The sequence below is a fragment of the Pimephales promelas genome, chromosome 5, assembly GCF_988280905.1.
Source record: "Pimephales promelas chromosome 5, fPimPro1.hap1.1, whole genome shotgun sequence".
Classification (NCBI taxonomy): domain Eukaryota; kingdom Metazoa; phylum Chordata; class Actinopteri; order Cypriniformes; family Leuciscidae; genus Pimephales; species Pimephales promelas.
This window is the reverse complement of record NC_142773.1, coordinates 12,951,306-12,968,844: the sequence shown is the minus strand read 5'-3', so window position 1 is coordinate 12,968,844 and position 17,539 is coordinate 12,951,306. Positions and strand designations below refer to the sequence as shown.

Here is a 17,539-nt window from a genome sequence, read left to right as displayed (position 1 = left end):
TCAATCTGCTTTGGCTGAGCCCGACATAGTAGACAACCTGATCAAAAAAGAAGTCGAGTCAGGCTTTATGATTGGTCCCTTCGACAATCCTCCTTTCGAAGTTTTTCGTATCAGCCCCATTGGAGTGGCCACAAGAAAATTTTCAGGTAAAAAACGCCTTATAATTGATCTATCAGCTCCACATGATTCCCCGTTCCCAAGCATTAACAGCTTGATCCCCCTTGACGAATTTTCTCTCAAATACCATGACGTAGACCAGGCGATCGACATGATAAAAACTGCGGGTCGGGGAGCTTGGCTGGCAAAAATCAACATCACTTCTGCCTTCAAAGTGATGCCCATCCATCCAGATTCATGGCACTTATTCGGTGTACGCTGGCAAGGAAAATTTTATTTTTCCGTACGCTTAACTTTCGGATGCAAAAGCAGCCCCAAAATTTTCGACATGCTATCAGAAGCTGTTTGCTGGATTTTGTCTAACAATTACGCGATTCCTCACCTCATCCACTTGCTAGATGATTTCCTAATCATTTCGCCTCCCGATGCCATCCCAGCCGCGCATTTCCTCACCGTTCAAAATGTTTTTTCGGAGCTTGGGATCCCCATCGCCCAGGAGAAAACCATGGGTCCCACCACATCCATCGAATTCCTCGGCATTAACTTAGATTTAGTACAATTCCAGGCTTCCCTGCCAAAGGAAAAAATTGACAGGATCATACTCGTCTCATCTACCCTCGTTGACCGCTCAAATTGTTCCAAACGCGAACTCTTATCCCTGCTCGGCCACCTAAACTTCGCAATGCGCATCATTCCACAAGGCCGCCCTTTCATTTCGCATCTCCTCTCACTCGCCTCTTCAGTAAACGCACTAGAAGACCTAATTTCCATAACTCAGACGTGCCGCGATGAACTCAGGTTATGGATAACTTTCCTTAAACAGTGGAATGGCCTGTCCTTTTTCTATAACAATCTCGTTTTATCTCCAGTCGATATCCAATTATTTACAGATGCGGCCCCCTCAATCGGCTTCGGGGGTTTCTACCAAGGACACTGGTTCGCATCTCCGTGGCCCCCCCAACTCCAAGACACGACTCAGTCCTCAGCCCTATTTGAGCTCTACCCTCTCGTGGTAGCAGCCTTCCTGTGGGGGAAAGAATGGGCCACCAGCAGCGTTTTAGTGCATTGTGACAATGAAGCAACTGTTGAATGCATTAATAAAGGCCGTTCCCATTCACCCGCCCTGATGCCACTCTTAAGACGCCTAATCTGGATCTCAGCGTGTGATCAGTTTATCATAATTGCCAAACATATCCCCGGGTCTGAAAATCAAATCGCTGACTCCTTGTCTCGTTTTCTTTTTCAGAAATTCAGGACGCTGGCTCCAGAGGCAGACCAATTCCCAACTCCAGTACCTCACTATTCAGAACTAATATTCCCGTAACCCACCCTCTAAAACAACTCCTCGACGCATCACTGGACACCATCCTCCAAGCAGTTTCTCCCAGGACCCTCCAATCTTATGTGACAGCTTGGAGGTGTTTTAAAGCATTCCACTTCTCATACAACTTGCCATTCCCTGATTTTTCTCTCCTTTCAATCCCCTTATTCATCTCCTACCTTAACAGCATTAAGGGCCTTCAAGTTGGATCCATCAAAGGTTACCTGAGCGGCATCCAGTTTTTCCATAAATTGATGTACGGCGCTCCCTCTCCAGAGATAAATAATTAACAGACCTCCCTTCTGGTCAAAGGAATTCAACGATCCCATCCCACCCATCCTGACACCAGACAACCCATAACACTAGATGTTCTCACAAAATGTATTCATGCCCTCCGCACAGTCTACCAGCCTCTCGAGACAGCCCGCACACTCGATGCTATGTTTATTCTAGCCTTTTTGGCTTTCTTAGATGCTCGGAACTCGCCATCACTTCCAAATTCGACCCAAGAGTCCACCCCACCATCTCAGACTTAGCAGTACTGGATAGTGAAACCATCTCATACTTAATTAAGCAAAGCAAGACAGACCAATTCAAAAAAGGCCATTTCATCTACATCTTCAAACTCCCATCGCCAATCCAACCATACCAATCCATTCAGGCATATCTTCAGTGGAGAAGCTCCCAGGCTAAATCCCCTCTTGATCCCCTATTTTTAGATGACTCCAACAAACCTGTGACACGCTTTTGGTTCCAGAAACATCTCAAACTCGTTCTTCAACAGTCAGGCATCCAAGCAAAACATTTCTCCAGTCACTCTTTCCGCATCGGAGCAGCAACCTCAGCAGCCCAAAAAGGCCTCTCCCAGCAGCAGATCCAAGCTCTCGGAAGATGGTCCTCAGACGCTTTCCAAAGCTACATCAGGACCAACCGGTACCAACATTAAAAAAGCCCACCAAACCCTCATCGAATAAAACCCTCCGGGTCGTCCACCTGGGTGATCTTCCTTCATCCAGTGATCTAGTTCCCAGCAGACGAAGCAAAAACTCTCCCTGTAGAAGACTTATATTATCTTTTTCTCCGTCCAGCAAGCATTTGCTGTCCAGCGAGCATTGGTCTTCCAGCGGACATTGCATGCTTCTATGTTTCCTCTTTTCTGTCCAGCGAGCATTGGTCTCCCAGCGGACATTGCATGCATCTATGTTTCCTCTTTTTCTGTCCACCGAGCATTGGTCTCCCAGCGGACATTGCATAATCCTGTCCAGCGAGCATTTGTCCCCCAGCAGACATTGCATAATCCTGTCCAGCGAGCATTGGTCTCCCAGCGGACATTGCAGGCAGCTGTTTCCTCTTTTCTGTCCAGCGAGCATTGGTCTCCCAGCGGACATTGCTTAATTCTGTCCAGCGAGCATTGGTCTCCCAGCGGACATTGCAGGCATCTATGTTTCCTCTCTTTCTGTCCAGTGAGCATTGGTCTCCAGCGGACATTGCATGATTCTGTCCAGCGAGCATTGGTCTCCCAGCGGACATTGCAAGCATCTAAGTTTCCTTTTTCTGTCCAGTGAGCATTGGTCTCCCAGCGGACATTGCATGCATCTATCTTTCCTTTTTTCTGTCCAGCGAGCATTGGTCTCCCAGCGGACATTGCATGCATCTATGTTTCCTCTTTTTCTGCCAAGCGAGCATTGGTCTCCAAGCGGATATGGCATTCATCTATGTTTCTCTTTTACATCTAACAGGTATCGATTTCCCAGCGGTCCGCAAGAAATCTCCAGTCTGGGCTTCCAAAACACTCCACCGTCAGCCGGTAGGGCCCATCAGCCCGACGCCGTGAGCTGCTCCCGTCGGAAGCTACATGGGCCCTCCTGGTTGGGCATCCCCAAATCTTGTCACCCCTCATTCGTCAACCAGTAGGGCCCGTCCGCCCAGCGCAGTAAGCTGCTTCCGCCAGAGGCAACACGGGCCCTCCTGGTCAGGCGGCATAAATCAAGCTGTTCCTCATCCATAGGCCAGTAAGGGCTCGCCCGTTCGACGCAGTAAGATGCGCTCGCTAAGAACGGTGCAATTCAAATGGACCCAGCCCGCCAAATACGCATAATCTTTACTCTGTTTAATTGATGTAAATGTGAACTCGTGAAATGATGTTTTACTAACAAAGTTCGGGAGGAGTATGTTCAGAATTAAACACAGGTGGAGCACATTCAGGTAATCAAGCCTAATTAGACACGAGTGGAGCGCACTCCCAATCAATGAAGTAAGAGGTATATATACAGCAAACTTAACTCAGTTCATTGACAGTCTAACAGCATCCCACCACCACCCCATCTCCTCACTTCTTCTCCTAAATACTCTTACAACAACGAGGGGGGGGGAGCACTCTGGGTTCGGGCAAAAATTCCGAGCTCGGAGCCCTCCCCCTGGACAGCACGCCAAATACGCATAATCTTTACTCTGTTTAATTGATGTAAATGTGAACTCGTGAAACAGATAATATGCATGGCAAAAATAGGTTCCTGTCCCAGTCGAAAAGAAATTAAGGTTTTTGATGAAAATATTCCAGGATTTTTCTCCATATAATGGACTTCAATGGGAACCAGACAGTCCAAGGTCCAAAAGACAGTTAATAACAGTTTCAGATGCAGCTTCAAATGTCTTTAAACGACACCAGACGATAAATCAGGGTCTTATCATGCGAAACGATCGGTTATTTCAAAACTTATTCCAAAAATGTAACTTTTCTAAGGACAAATGCTAGCCTTGCTCTACTCTGTGAGGCGCGTTTGTAACGTCACGTAATCAAAAGGTCACGGGCGACGTAGCTGGAAGTACAGAATCAAAATCATCCGACATCATTGTTTTACCTTTTAATTCCTTTTTTTTTGTAAACGGCGTTTGAGTTAGTTTGCACGTTCAACCTATGCGTTCAACTTGTAAACACTGACTCTGTACTTCCGACTAGTCACCCGTGACCTTTTGAACGTAATTACGTATTGCGTGACGTTACAAACGCGCCTCACAGAATAGAGCAAGGCTAGCATTTGTCCTTAGAAAAGTTACATTTTTTGGAATAAGTTTTGAAATAACCGATCGTTTCGCATGATAAGACCCTTATTCATCGTCTGGTGTCATTTAAAGACATTTGAAGCTGCATCTGAAACTGTTATTAATTGTCTTTTGGACCTTGGACCGTCTGATAATAACTTGATTAATTCAGGTGTGTCTGATTATTGTTGCCGTGACTACTGAGGTCAGGCACACCTGAATTAATCAATTTGACCAATAATGGCAGACAGGAAACAAGGAGCTGGCTTAATTTCAGGAAGTAGTGCAGCTGTGCATAAGGCCAATTCGAATTTGAATTAAAGGATGCAGAATTACACAATTCAATAAAAATTCTAAGAAATGAATTTAGATATTTTAAGTGAAGTGTTTAACAATGTAGCTTTACAATATATGTCAGATATGATTGCATTACATATTATATAAATTATATTAGTTTGAACTACCAGCAATGTTTTCCCCCCAGCAATGAATGTTAAAAGCTCTAGTCACAGAACAAATAATAAGTTTGATTTATTGTAATTGTGACGCCCTTTCCCAGAATTAAAATGAAATTGCTTTACATTGATAAAGTATTCCAGATAAATTCATCTAAACCACATTTTTAATGGGTAACTTATAACAGTGAGCAATTACATTTCCAAAGTAACCTTCCTAACCCTGACTGTAGGGGAGCGCGGGGCTAGTTGTAACACCCTTGTTTTAAATACTTCCACACGCTAGTAGCATGACGAAACTTGATGTATTTACTAGTTGCCATTTCAAAACTATATAGAGAAAAAAATACGCCAAAATTCAGAGAGCTTTGTAAGATATCACTGAACATTTAACCATAGCAAAAGTACATATCTTACCTAAATTAATTTTTCATCTCTATTTTTGTGTTTAATTAAAATTACACAAATCTGATATTTTTTAATCTCTAATCTGTTGTTTAACAGTTGATATAGTTCTTTAATGCTTCGCTAACCAGCAGAAGACACTAGCAGGGTTTAAACCCCAGTTGTGCAGTTGGGGCATGTTCTCACACTGCGTTACATTGTGCCCCTATTAGAAATATGCTATTATATTCTGTACTTCTATGAATTCGATTGAGAAAACATGAGAAACATGTAAATAAAGACTGAAAGTCAATGTTCAGAAATTATTAATTTTTTTTTTTTTTTAACTATGCTGTATAGCTGTGTATTCATGTGTTTGTTGTCAAAATCAAAAATTAGATTATTTTGAATTATTTAAAAAAATGACATTATTTTATATGAAAAAGTTAATAACTGTATTTTATTAAGAAAATATTTTGGTTTGACTTGTATATATATTTTTTTTTATTAGATGAGATAGCATTTTAAGCTGTCATATGGTGATATTCCAATGTGCCCCTCACATGTTACAATGCACCCCACCACCTATAGGGCATGTTGTCACATTTAACATTTCTTTCAGGGTAAATTAAGAAAAAAGTGTACACTGTATTAATAAAACAAAACCACATAATTGTACTACACATGAAGGAATTTAATGTGGGACAAAATAAACACTCTAAATAGATTTGCACAAACTGAGAAAGTCAAAAAGCGTTACGTTGTGCCCCGCTCTCCCCTATGTGAGATTCAACACATTCTTACTGTTGTGACTGTATGGAATTTTTTTGAATTGCCATGAATTTAATTCCACTTCCTGGGGGGCGGAGTCAATTCAATTCAAATTCCAATTCATGAATTGAATGGAGGCCAATTCTGAATTTTGCACAAGCCTGGTATTTTAGCATAAATCAGTGTCCTTTCTGAAGAGTGCACATGTGCATAAATGCATAAAGGGAACCCCAGAGTATGACGTAGGAAGGGAACCAAACATCAAATAAAGCAAAACAAGTGAAGTAGAATAGATACAGTAGCATGTCTGTTACAGAACTAAAACACTGCATAGTCTTCACTGTATATGAATCAAAAGAACTGATTCAAATTAAAGATACAACAGTGATTCAGTCAAGAGAAGTGAGTGATTTTCTCTGTCTTTTGTTGTTTGAGTAAAATGAATGAGACGGACAACAGTTTATCACGCTCCTGTCCCTTGACCGAATGCACAAATCCAATTTATTGACACACATCCAATTTTCACCCAAATGTTCACCTTAATTTAAAACGTAACCAACTATGTTTACGTGATTACTCCACACGATGTGCATTTTGACATTATTGTGTATCTATCTGACCATTCAAGCGCAATAAGAGGTGAAAGAGAACTGAATTTGCGAACTATTTGAGAAAAGCAGCTTTCTAAGCGCTTCTCACAGAAAGCCTGTCAGCTGACTTCTCTTTTTCACAGCTTATCCACAAGTTTCCTACGCCCCATGAGGCCTTGCGTCAAAAGTGGGCGCGACTTCCGGTTGGAAGTAAACAAAGCGCGATTTGACATACTTCACACTCGTTCATTCAACAGTTGACAGTCATTCAAGTTATGGCAATCCAAACTAGCTAACGATGTGGGAACACAACCTCAACGAAATTCAAAAGGGTGAAATAACAGTACCTTTACCCTCCGCAGTAGTTGATTGGGAGTATTATTATAATAACATTATTAATAATCAATACTCATCAAGGCATGGTGACAGACAGTTGTGTGAGCTGACAAACAATTAAAATAAAAAATACACACTTAGTCATTGTGCTTTGGAGTTTATTCAAAATTATAAATGAATGTGCTACTTGAATACATTAACTGGCACATTTGGTATTCTGTCAACACAGGCTTTGATCCTGAGTTTAGGTGTAACATCAGTAGCGAACAGCCAAACACATGCTGATAGAGTTTATAGAATATTAAGAATTTAAACAAATGTACACAGGAAGATTCGTCGTCTTTTGGGAAGTGATGGAAACTACAGTCGTTGGCAGGAACAGAGACGGGCTCTGGCAGGATCACTCTGATTCGTTTTCAGCTTATGTTCAAAACAATCACGTTTAAGCCACTGAATTAGTTTAGTCCGGTGATATATACAACCGCGAACAGCACATGTTGTCCCTGAGCTCCGTAACAACATCTCTCATAAAGATTTGCGTCTTTAAATAGTAAAATAATTCTCCGAAAAAAAAACAGCTAGCCTCTTCGCTAACTAACACACAAAATACCATTGGAATGCTACTTCCGCCGCCTCACCGGAAGTTTCACCCACTTTATTTTTTACAGGAGCGCCCCTCGGAAACTTGTGGATTGCATTTAATAACTTTATTAAACGTCATACACATTCCGAATTTGTTATTGCATGCTCTTTAAGATGGGCGGCTTTCTGTGCGCACTGCGCACGCTTCAGCTGTGTCCTTCAGCGTGAGCACCAACTACATTGAGTTCTTCTTCATTCTTTATTTTCTTATCAATGCATGTTTTATCACTCTTACGTGTAAATAACTCTCTAACAATCTCTAACAATAGACACTTTATACCGTGGTCTCACTATGTACCATACCGCCCAGTCCTAGCTCAATATGAAGAGTTCAGATGCAAAAGCCTCTAAATGCCATTTGAAATTGTCTTCTTTAATGATGATTTTTATCAAACTTGTATATTTTATTTCATTAATTTCACTTAAATAACAATTAATAGGTAATTATCATTGCCATTTAAGTGAAATTACTGAACTTAAATATACAAGTTTGATAAAAATCATCATTAAAGAGGAAATTTTCAAATGACATTTAGAGGCTTTTGCATCTTGGAACTCTTCATATATTGAATATGTAAAAATAAGAAAATTTTTTTTTACTTGATTTCTACTCCTCTCAAAAAATTAATTATCACACATCCCTCACAGCCTGCTAACCTAAATGGGACAACAGCAGTATTCCACAAACAAAATCCTCAACATAACGGTTTAGTGGAGGTGAATTTTTATGATAAACACATCAAAGGGCTTTCTCACCCTTCTCTTTTTTAGTATCGGCTGAACTAATGTTCCTTCAGAATGCAGAGCCATGGGAATAGCTGTACCAAAGAAGGTTTATGTAGGCATAAAGGCACACTCTCAAACGTTATTCTCTTGCTTTTGGGAATTTAGGAACATTTTAAGTTCTTCCTTTCATCAGTAAGAACCAAATGCAGTAAACTAAGCATATATTACACACTCTCAGAGTCGTATGCAGATTTAAAGAATCCAGTTCAGTGAGTGGCAGATCAGTGGGAAGATTGCATAACATCCATAAACTACAGCACCATTCGAGCCTTAATACTCAACTTGACGTTTAAAAGATGTTTTAAAACATCACTCTGTTCCTCCTCCTCCTGTGCATCTACAATATCAGACAGAAACTGATGAGGAAAAGAAGCAGCCACAAATTGCGAAGCAGCAAATTACTTGCAACCACACAATTGTAAATCGCAAACACTGATTTTCCTTTGTCTGATCGTGAGAAATGTGACACGGGTCTAAACCCATCCTACTCAGATTTAGCTACAGCTTGGTGTGACGGGAGACATATTTATCTTGAGGACTCGGAAGCAAACCACACTTGATGGCAGTTCCCTGAAGTGCAAGCGCAGCATCATTGGTCATGTGAACGGCAGCAGGCAATATCTAAGTTCATCTGACTCTATGAAGGTCAAATTCCTTCCAAGTCCAAAAAAATGGATGTTGAGCCTGCAGCCATGAAGGGTTAATGACATCAATGCTGTTTAATCCATTTTTTATTGATGAAATGTCTTGTTTTTTTAAGGAAAAAGGAAATAAATGCATTTAAACCTGCTTAAAGTTCTTCGAAAAAATGTGCAACATTTATATGAGTACATCTTTGTATTTACAAAATGGATATTGAGGGAAAAACATACTATATAATAATTATAATACTATAGTAAAAGAAAGTATATTAAAAAGCATTTTAAAAGCTATCTTAATAAAAAAAACTTAATAGGGACTTTTTTGAGGCCCTTTAAAACAAAGGTGTTTTATTCAATGCATGACGCAAATAAAACCAGAAGATTAAACGTTTCAATGGGACAAGATAATGCCTTGAAAGGATCTTTTCTTCAGAGTTAACGTCCTCCTCATGAAATTAAAGCTTATGCCGTGTAAAATATGTTTGCCCATTGCTCTAATGCTAAAATAGAGCTGAAAGAGTGCGATTTGACCGGTGTTAACTCCTCAATTTGGGGATGATTGATTATTTTACATGCGCACGTGCTGGCATGAGATGCTTCACGCGCTGTTGGCCAATAATAGATAAAAGAAGCATGCCAGCTTACCTGTGAATGTCCCTGGTACATATTCAGTCCAAGTGCTGCACCCGCCGTGTGTGTTGGTACCCACTACTGTAAATTGTCAATGTGGATGAGAAAGATGAGCGGAGCAATCCCTGAGTCTCGAGATGTTGATTTCATGCTCCGGCTCCGTCCACGTGAGGGTTCCTCTTACAGGACCTTTCACGAGACCGCGCATCCGAGTTTCTGACGTTCATATTACATGTTAGCTTCGAGGTAGAGGGTTCGTAGAGCAAGTATGGTCTTCCTCTTTTTCCCCTCTGGTTATTACACACACTCCTTAGTGGAAACGTTCGAGTCCCAGCCCATTTGAGCGCGGAAACGCCTTATTGAGCAGAATGCCACCTCCCATGAATAACATCAACACTCAAGATGTGCTGCTGATGCTGCTGGAGGAAGAGGAAGTCGCCTTCACTACTGTACACTTCATCAGTGGACTTCATGTGATAAGAAGATGTTAATCTCATGACATTGGAAACCATTTACAGTCTTCCACACATGTACTTTCTAAATATAGCCTAATTTTATTTATTACAAACTTACAGAGTTTACAATTCAAAATAAATAGATATTAACAAAATATTCTTCATTTTTATGTAATAGGCTACTTAATCAAGTATCAAGTTTGACATATTGAACTCCTCTATAAATGCTTTGTGAAGTCAAACCTCACTAAAATATAGGCAACATTTCATATTTATATCGTCATTAGGCTATAATTGTATTTTTATGCATTTTTTAACTATTGTTACTGATTCTCTATACATTTTTTTATTTTATTTTTTTAATTTAAATTAGCATGAATTAAAGACAGTACAACATAGACATTTTTAAGTTTTTCACTCATTCATTCAATAATTTTGCATTACAGTACCTAATGGCTTATTTCTTTCTAAAACAAAACAATCAAAGCAAAGCAACTTAATTGGCCCATAATTGTCAAATAGACTATATTACTGAAGTAATTCTGTTATTTAACTGCATTTGATTTATTCTCCTTTGATGTTTCGATAGATAGGAATTTATAGGATATCACTTTCTTGCTTGGACCACATTGTACACAAATAAATCCATAACAGAAAAGGTACTGGCAGCTCATTACCGGGTAAAAAAAATAAATACAGAAAAAATCCTTCAGATTGATAGAGTTCATTGTGCCCTATTTTTTTTATTTATTTATTTTTATTTATTTATTTATTTATTTTTTGAGTGCGGTAGTGCCCTGTTACTTCCATCACTGTCTCATTGGAAGCATTCATTATGATTGATTGTCTCTTGTTCGGTGTAGCAGTCAAAGCTTAATCAGAAGTGAGAAACACAACAAAATATTCACTCGCAGTCATGCAGTCTACACTGTAAGTCAGCTTCAAATTAATGAGCTGACACAAAATCAAATATTTCTCCTCCCTAGCAAATAAGGTCAGGACATAGAAATCCTCAATAACTGCAAACGCCCAGTCTTCCTCATGATTTGTTCATGAATTTCTAATGGTTTCAGTAAATCCACATCAGTGAGCATTATGTGACAAAAAAAGAGAAAAGAAATCAAACGATTATACATTTAGACATTATTTTTCCAGTGAAAATAATGTATTTTTGTACGCCTACAACTCATTTCTTGATCAAGATCTTTAAGTGTTTAATGTGCAATAGAATATAAGCGTTTACATTTGCCCTCAATTCCTTTGTATTCAAGAAGCTAATTCAGGAACGTTCAGGCGTTTTTGGGTTAAAAAGTAACTGAAATTTCGTTGTTAACTAAAATGTGTCTTCAAACATCTAGTAGGAATAATTAACACATTATTAAGAAAGCACAGTACACTGCGTACAATGTAACAAGTTTTTACCAGTGTGTTAGGGGTAACACAAGTAATGTGAGTTAAGTAATCAGATTACTTTTCAAGTAACGAGTAAATTAATCCATTACTTTTACATTTACAACAAAATATCTGAGTTACTTTTTCAAACAAGTAACGCAAGTTACTGTTTTCCTGTGTATTGACTGACACCACCAGTCCCCATGTTGACAGTTATTGTGAGTATAAGTGCAAAGGCGTCTTTTGTGCTCTTTGTGAACATGATGGTAACTGTAGTTCTAGACTGAGGGTACGGTTACACGACCACGATATACTGTACTAAAAACGGAGACATTTTTTCTTTGAGTTTTCCACGTACAGACGAACCCATTGTCAAAACGATTACACGGATCCGCAAAAACGACTAAAAACCCTGTATTCTGCCTCCAGGCCATTATGGCGATGAAACATTATTGAATGAACACGTAATACACACGTGCATGACATCATCATATTCAGAGATTCTTGTTCTTGTTGTTTACACGGAGACTGTTTTCAAAAATGTGCAATATGCAAATTAGCCCCACCTCCACTCACCCGCACCAGCTCGGAGACCCACTCGTTTACGCTCACACATTGACCTGATTGGTTACAATGTAGTTTGTGACGTCAGAAACACCAGTGATTTCAAACCGCGTTTTTGAGACTGCAGTTTTAAAGAGAAAATACTCAACAATGGTGTTGACATGAATTTGCACATGATTTGTCTTAAAACATTAAAAACACCACATGGACATATAAACAACATTATAAACTTGACTTTCACCACAGGTGGACTTTAAAGCACCGTTTTTAAACGAAGGTGCATGTGGGTATGCGCTCTATGTAAGAATGAGCCTATGATTGAATCTGGAAATAAAGCAAAATAACTGAGAAAAAAAAGAATTAGTCCTCAGATGCCATTTCCGCAATTTATAGCAAAAAAAATCTAGCATTGATTTGATCTCATACGGTTTCTTCAAAAGCAGTGATTACTCTATATCATCGCGACATCATTAATCAATGTGGCTGAACGACAAATTTGTGACTGTATAAGATTTAGGGAAACAGTCGTGACTTGCTAGTTGATTTCTTCATCGGTGCATTGAACTAGGGTATTAAAGGCCTAAGTGCATTGGAACCATAGACAGTAAAAGAAATGGACACAGCGACACCATTGATTTCAACGGGGACCATTGAAGCCCTTTAAAAGCTGATTGCCAGGCGTACTGCGCAAGCTCAAACTGAGCCTTTCGCGTGAGCAACCTGTACGTTTTCTAGTAGCTGTGCCGAATGAAATCTGAATAATTCCCTTCTGAATCTCACAGAGATTCAGAAGGGAATTATTACAGTGAGTATTAGCTGTCCGTGAGCTAACAGCAGGATTAACTTTATGACTCTCTATGGGCTTCTCCCTCGACTTTATCAGACTTTATCAGACCCCCCGATGGCCTACAAGCTTTTCCTCCTGTTTTTATCGTAATCTCTCTACTGTGCGACAGAGAGTCGATTCATTATGACGCAATTGTTAGCCTATTTTTTAAAAAATTGCTTCTGTGGCGCCATTACGTAAAATACAAGGTAATGGAGCCTTTTATACATGAGCCGCTTTCCGACCAAGTAGTTACAGGAACTTAGTTATAGGAACTGTCCACTTCTAAACAGTTCTAAGAACTACTCTCCCCCAAACTCTGTTTTGCTGCTTGCGTTCGCACTGGCCAAGTGGCTATAGGAACTGGTAGGACGCAAGCACGTCGACGGTCTTACAACAAACCAGCATGGAGGAGGCTATTGCAATGTTCCTGGTTCCTGTTCTGCCTTGCCGGGACCTTTATAACGGAGAACGAACGGCGGCGTTTAAAGATTCTGTACGGCGTTTGAGTTCTGTACAGAGAAACACAGAAGACGAAGGCTCCAGCGTAATATGATATTAAGTATGATAGTATGTTTGTCTTAATCCTCGTTGTAATGTTTTGCAAAAACACACAGCGTATGGCAGACAGCGCGCTACAAGTTCCGTTTTGACAGTGAGCATGACGTATAAGTTGAACCAATCAATGTAGACCTAGGGAAAGGGAACTAAAAAAGTCCTCGCTCTAGACTAGGCACTGAAAAAGTTATAGGAACTACGGTCTGAGGAACTAAAAAATCCCCAATTTAGTCCGGTCAGAACACGAGAAAAAAGGGTTATAGGAACGTTAGGTTCTAAGAACTGCAAAAGTCCCTCCAGTCGGAAAGCGGCTATTGTCGTTGTGTTTGTTTGGAAATAAATAATTGGCTAATGAGATGCCTCAGATGTTAAGTTATTCGCTGTCAAAGTGACGCCAAAATGAAAGGGAGTCAATGGAATGCTAACAGCAGGTGAAGTTCTGCTACAATGGCAGCTCCCGCGAGGCTTCAACTTCCGGCTTCAACTTTGTATGATGCGTTGATGTAATTTCCACTGAAACAGGAAGCTAAGGCGGGACATATTGAATGGGTCCACACCCTTTTCAAATTGCCGATGGCGTTCAGTTTACCTCATAGACTGCAAGTCGTACTTGAAAGCACAGTTGAAGCGAATCCGAGCGCTAATGATATGTTAGATTCAATAGTAATGCTGTGAATAAATTCTAACCATTTCATTCTTAACCAACGTACATTGGAAAACAGAATAAAACTTGAGCATTTGAGCAACCGAACAAACATCTGCTGCCCATATTGCTCAGTGACGTTGACCAACGGTCGCTTTGGCCAGGTGATGTTTATAGCATAGGGGGCGGGACACTTTAGATTCTAGAGAGCACTTGATTGGACAGAAGATATGATGAGAAGCTGAAGTCCGCAGCGATGTCATAAAATCCGTGATCCATTTTAGCGGAAGTGAGAGACTTTTACTCCTAAATGCGAATTTTGTCGTTGTTCTGGAACACCTCTGATTATTCATAAGGGTAACATTCATACTAAAAGCTAAAAAACTTACATTTTGATTTCAGAGGGTTTTTAATTCTTGAATTCGTTCTGGTCTGATGTATTGTACGCACAGAACTGTTTCTGCATGAGATTTTTTTTAATAAAATGATATTATTCAATGTCATTAAGCAGTTGCTCATTTGCACCGGTCTCAGTCTACAGATTGAGCGGTTATGGTCAGTCGTTCTCACTCCTGTTTAATGTGCTGGCTGATTTGACCTCGCAATGACTCATGTGTGCCCTGCGTAGCAGTGGGAATTCTGGACATCATCTTTGAACTGTTTGTCCTACACTTCATACCAAACTGATGCAGTAATGCTTTCTACAATATGTATTTAATGCATTTGACTATTGTAAATGGAGACAATGACCTTATATGAATTAAATTTGTCTCATAATTATGAAAATGATTGTAAATCGCAGCAGATCACTGCATATTATGCAAAATATCTTAAATAAAATATAATATGCAAGTGTCACAGTCCTCCGTCTGCACCAGTCTGTCTTGTCTTCAGCACTACACTTCCCAGGATCCTCTCGTCACCCTATCCCGTGTTCACTCCCTCATCAGCCACCTGCATGTTCCTCGTCTTGATCATCTGTTTCACCTGTTTTCACCCCATTATGTTTGATTATTCTGTGTATTTAGTTCCCTCTGTTTTACTCAATGATTGTCGGTCGATGTTTGATGTTACCCCGTGTTTCCCTGTATCCTTGCCTGAATTCTGCATTAAATTATATCTTCAGTGTGAATCTGGACTCCTCCTATTCCTAAGTTCCGCCTGCACTCCTGCTCACCTGCACCATACCCCGTGACAGCAAGATGTGTAAACTTAACATATGTATTTATTTGTTTTCTATGACAAAAATATAGATTTCAGGTCACTCTAACAGAAGATTTGGGACTATTTAACCTGATATATTTTGCATTTCCATTGAGGCCAAAAGGCACCAATTTTACTAAACAAATTTCTGGCCTTCAGGGTGGTGTTTAACATTGTGTTTAAAAAGTACGCACATACAATTGGTGAACCTCATTGTCCATCATGATATCTATTCATTCTTCAAGGTTTTTTTTAAATGAAGCCACTTGTTTCAACAGACCTAACATTCTCTCTACAACCAACCATCATACAAAACAAACAAACAAACAAAAAACAAACTAATCTCCATGTCCTGTAGACAGACATTCATGCTTGCTTAATGACCCTAACATCTTCCTTTTCACAACCCACTCTCAAGAGGCGAACAGCAAAGATGGAGAAAATTTGCCATCAAAGTCAACCTTGAACTCTTGGCATCTGTGCTTGTCCTTGTGTTCTCCTGTGTGCGAAATTGAGACTGGAGCTAAAAAGACTATATATATGAAGCCTCTGTCCCAGAGCAGACTGATGAACCTTAATTATTGAGCATCTCTTTAAGTATGTCTTAAGATTTCACTATTTAAAATGTAAATTAGCTCTAGATCACACATGGTCGTAAAAGCCGGGGTTTGAAGTCCCGGTTCAGAAAGTAAAAGTCCTCTTCAGTATTTTGTTCCAATGATATTTACATTTTAGAAATTGCCAGTTATTTTGTGTATTTCTATTCCCCAAATGAACCATTTTCAGCATTAAAGGGGTGGTTTACTGCTTTTTTTCTTTGCATGATTGTGTTTATGGGGTGCAATATAACATGCATTTGTGGTTTGTCTTTTTTTAAAAGTCTTATTTTTCATAAATTTCACCTTTATTGTCATTTGAACGACCGGTTGACTTCCTGAGCTATGAAACCATTCCCTCAGAAACAGGCAATGGGCCCAGATTGGTTAGTTTGAGCTGGTGTGTTGTGATTGGATAAAATTGTGTAGTGCACGTTGTCCGGAAACTTCACGGCCATTACCGTGAAGTGAAGTTGCATGTGTTCCTGTCAAATGTAAATAATGCATAGACAGTAAAAGAAATGGACACAGCGACCCCATTGATTTCAACTGAGAAGTCTGAAGCCCGATTATTTCACTTCCTGTCTGATGTCTGAGCGACTGCGCAGGCTCAAACTGAGCGTGACAACAGTCTGACAGTTGTAAATCTTCTAGTAGCTGTGTCAAGACAAATCTGAATCACCTAATTCCTCAAAAACGCTGTTGAAATATTTTGTCCCTTTGCTAATGGACTCTCTATTTTTGGGCTTCTTGAATTTTGTGCCTCCATGTTCCCCCGATTGCATCATAGACAGTAAAAGATTGCCTGCGAGCTTCTCCTCCTGTCTATACAGTAATGTCTCTATTGTGCGACAGAAATTCCCGTGATTATGACACAATCTTTAGCCTATGTTTTCAAAAACGGCTTCTACGTGGCCGAAACGTAAGATACAAAGTAATGGAACATTTTATACATTGTTGTGTTTCTTTAGAAATAAATAATAGACAAATTAAGTCTTTGGACGCATCAGATGTAAAGTTATTTGCTGTCAAAGTGATGCCAAAATGAATGGGAGCCAATGGGATGCAGGTGAAGTTCTGCTACAATGGCGGCTCCCGCGAGGCTTGAAATAATGAAATAATGGTGTCGATACTGCCGTATCAGTTTGAGCCAGAATCAGATCCAGAAAGAGTCAAGCAGAACCTCCCCAAACACGGCTCTCACAAAACATTTCTAAATGACACATTTTTTTAATTATCATTATTATATTCTATTCTACTATTATTATAACAATTTCGATTTTCCTTGAAAATGCTACTGCTGCTTGTTAGCTTTTGAGATACGGTTTTCTCCTGATTAAACATTTAATATAACTTAATAAATGTTTTTTTTAAACATTTACAGTTATTGTTTTATCGATATAATGAACAACCGTTTATATTCACAAAACTTAGTTTACTCAGTGTATCGTTTTATTTAGGAGTAGCCTACATGTGGAAACTTTGTTAAACCATCCTGTACACTGATAACAGCAGCTGAAGGATATAAATATCCTATTTTTATTTTTTTTTTTACTTTTTACACATTTGTCTTACACAAAATAGCAT

The 17,539-nt window shown here is 39.5% G+C and overlaps 1 protein-coding gene across 2 annotated transcripts in view; it reads right to left on the bottom strand.

Annotated features, from left to right (window-relative positions):
- pex5lb (peroxisomal biogenesis factor 5-like b) overlaps window positions 1-10,084 on the bottom strand; it is an 87,725-nt gene extending 77,641 nt beyond the window's left edge. The window contains exon 1 of one of the 2 annotated variants that reach the window (XM_039649515.2): window positions 9,731-10,084. In XM_039649515.2, the coding sequence (XP_039505449.2) occupies window positions 9,731-9,751 (21 nt within the window). In that variant the 5' untranslated portion in view covers window positions 9,752-10,084. The remainder of the gene's footprint in view (window positions 1-9,730) is intronic. The other variant, XM_039649516.2, reaches the window with a different exon arrangement.
- Window positions 10,085-17,539: the final 7,455 nt, after the last annotated feature.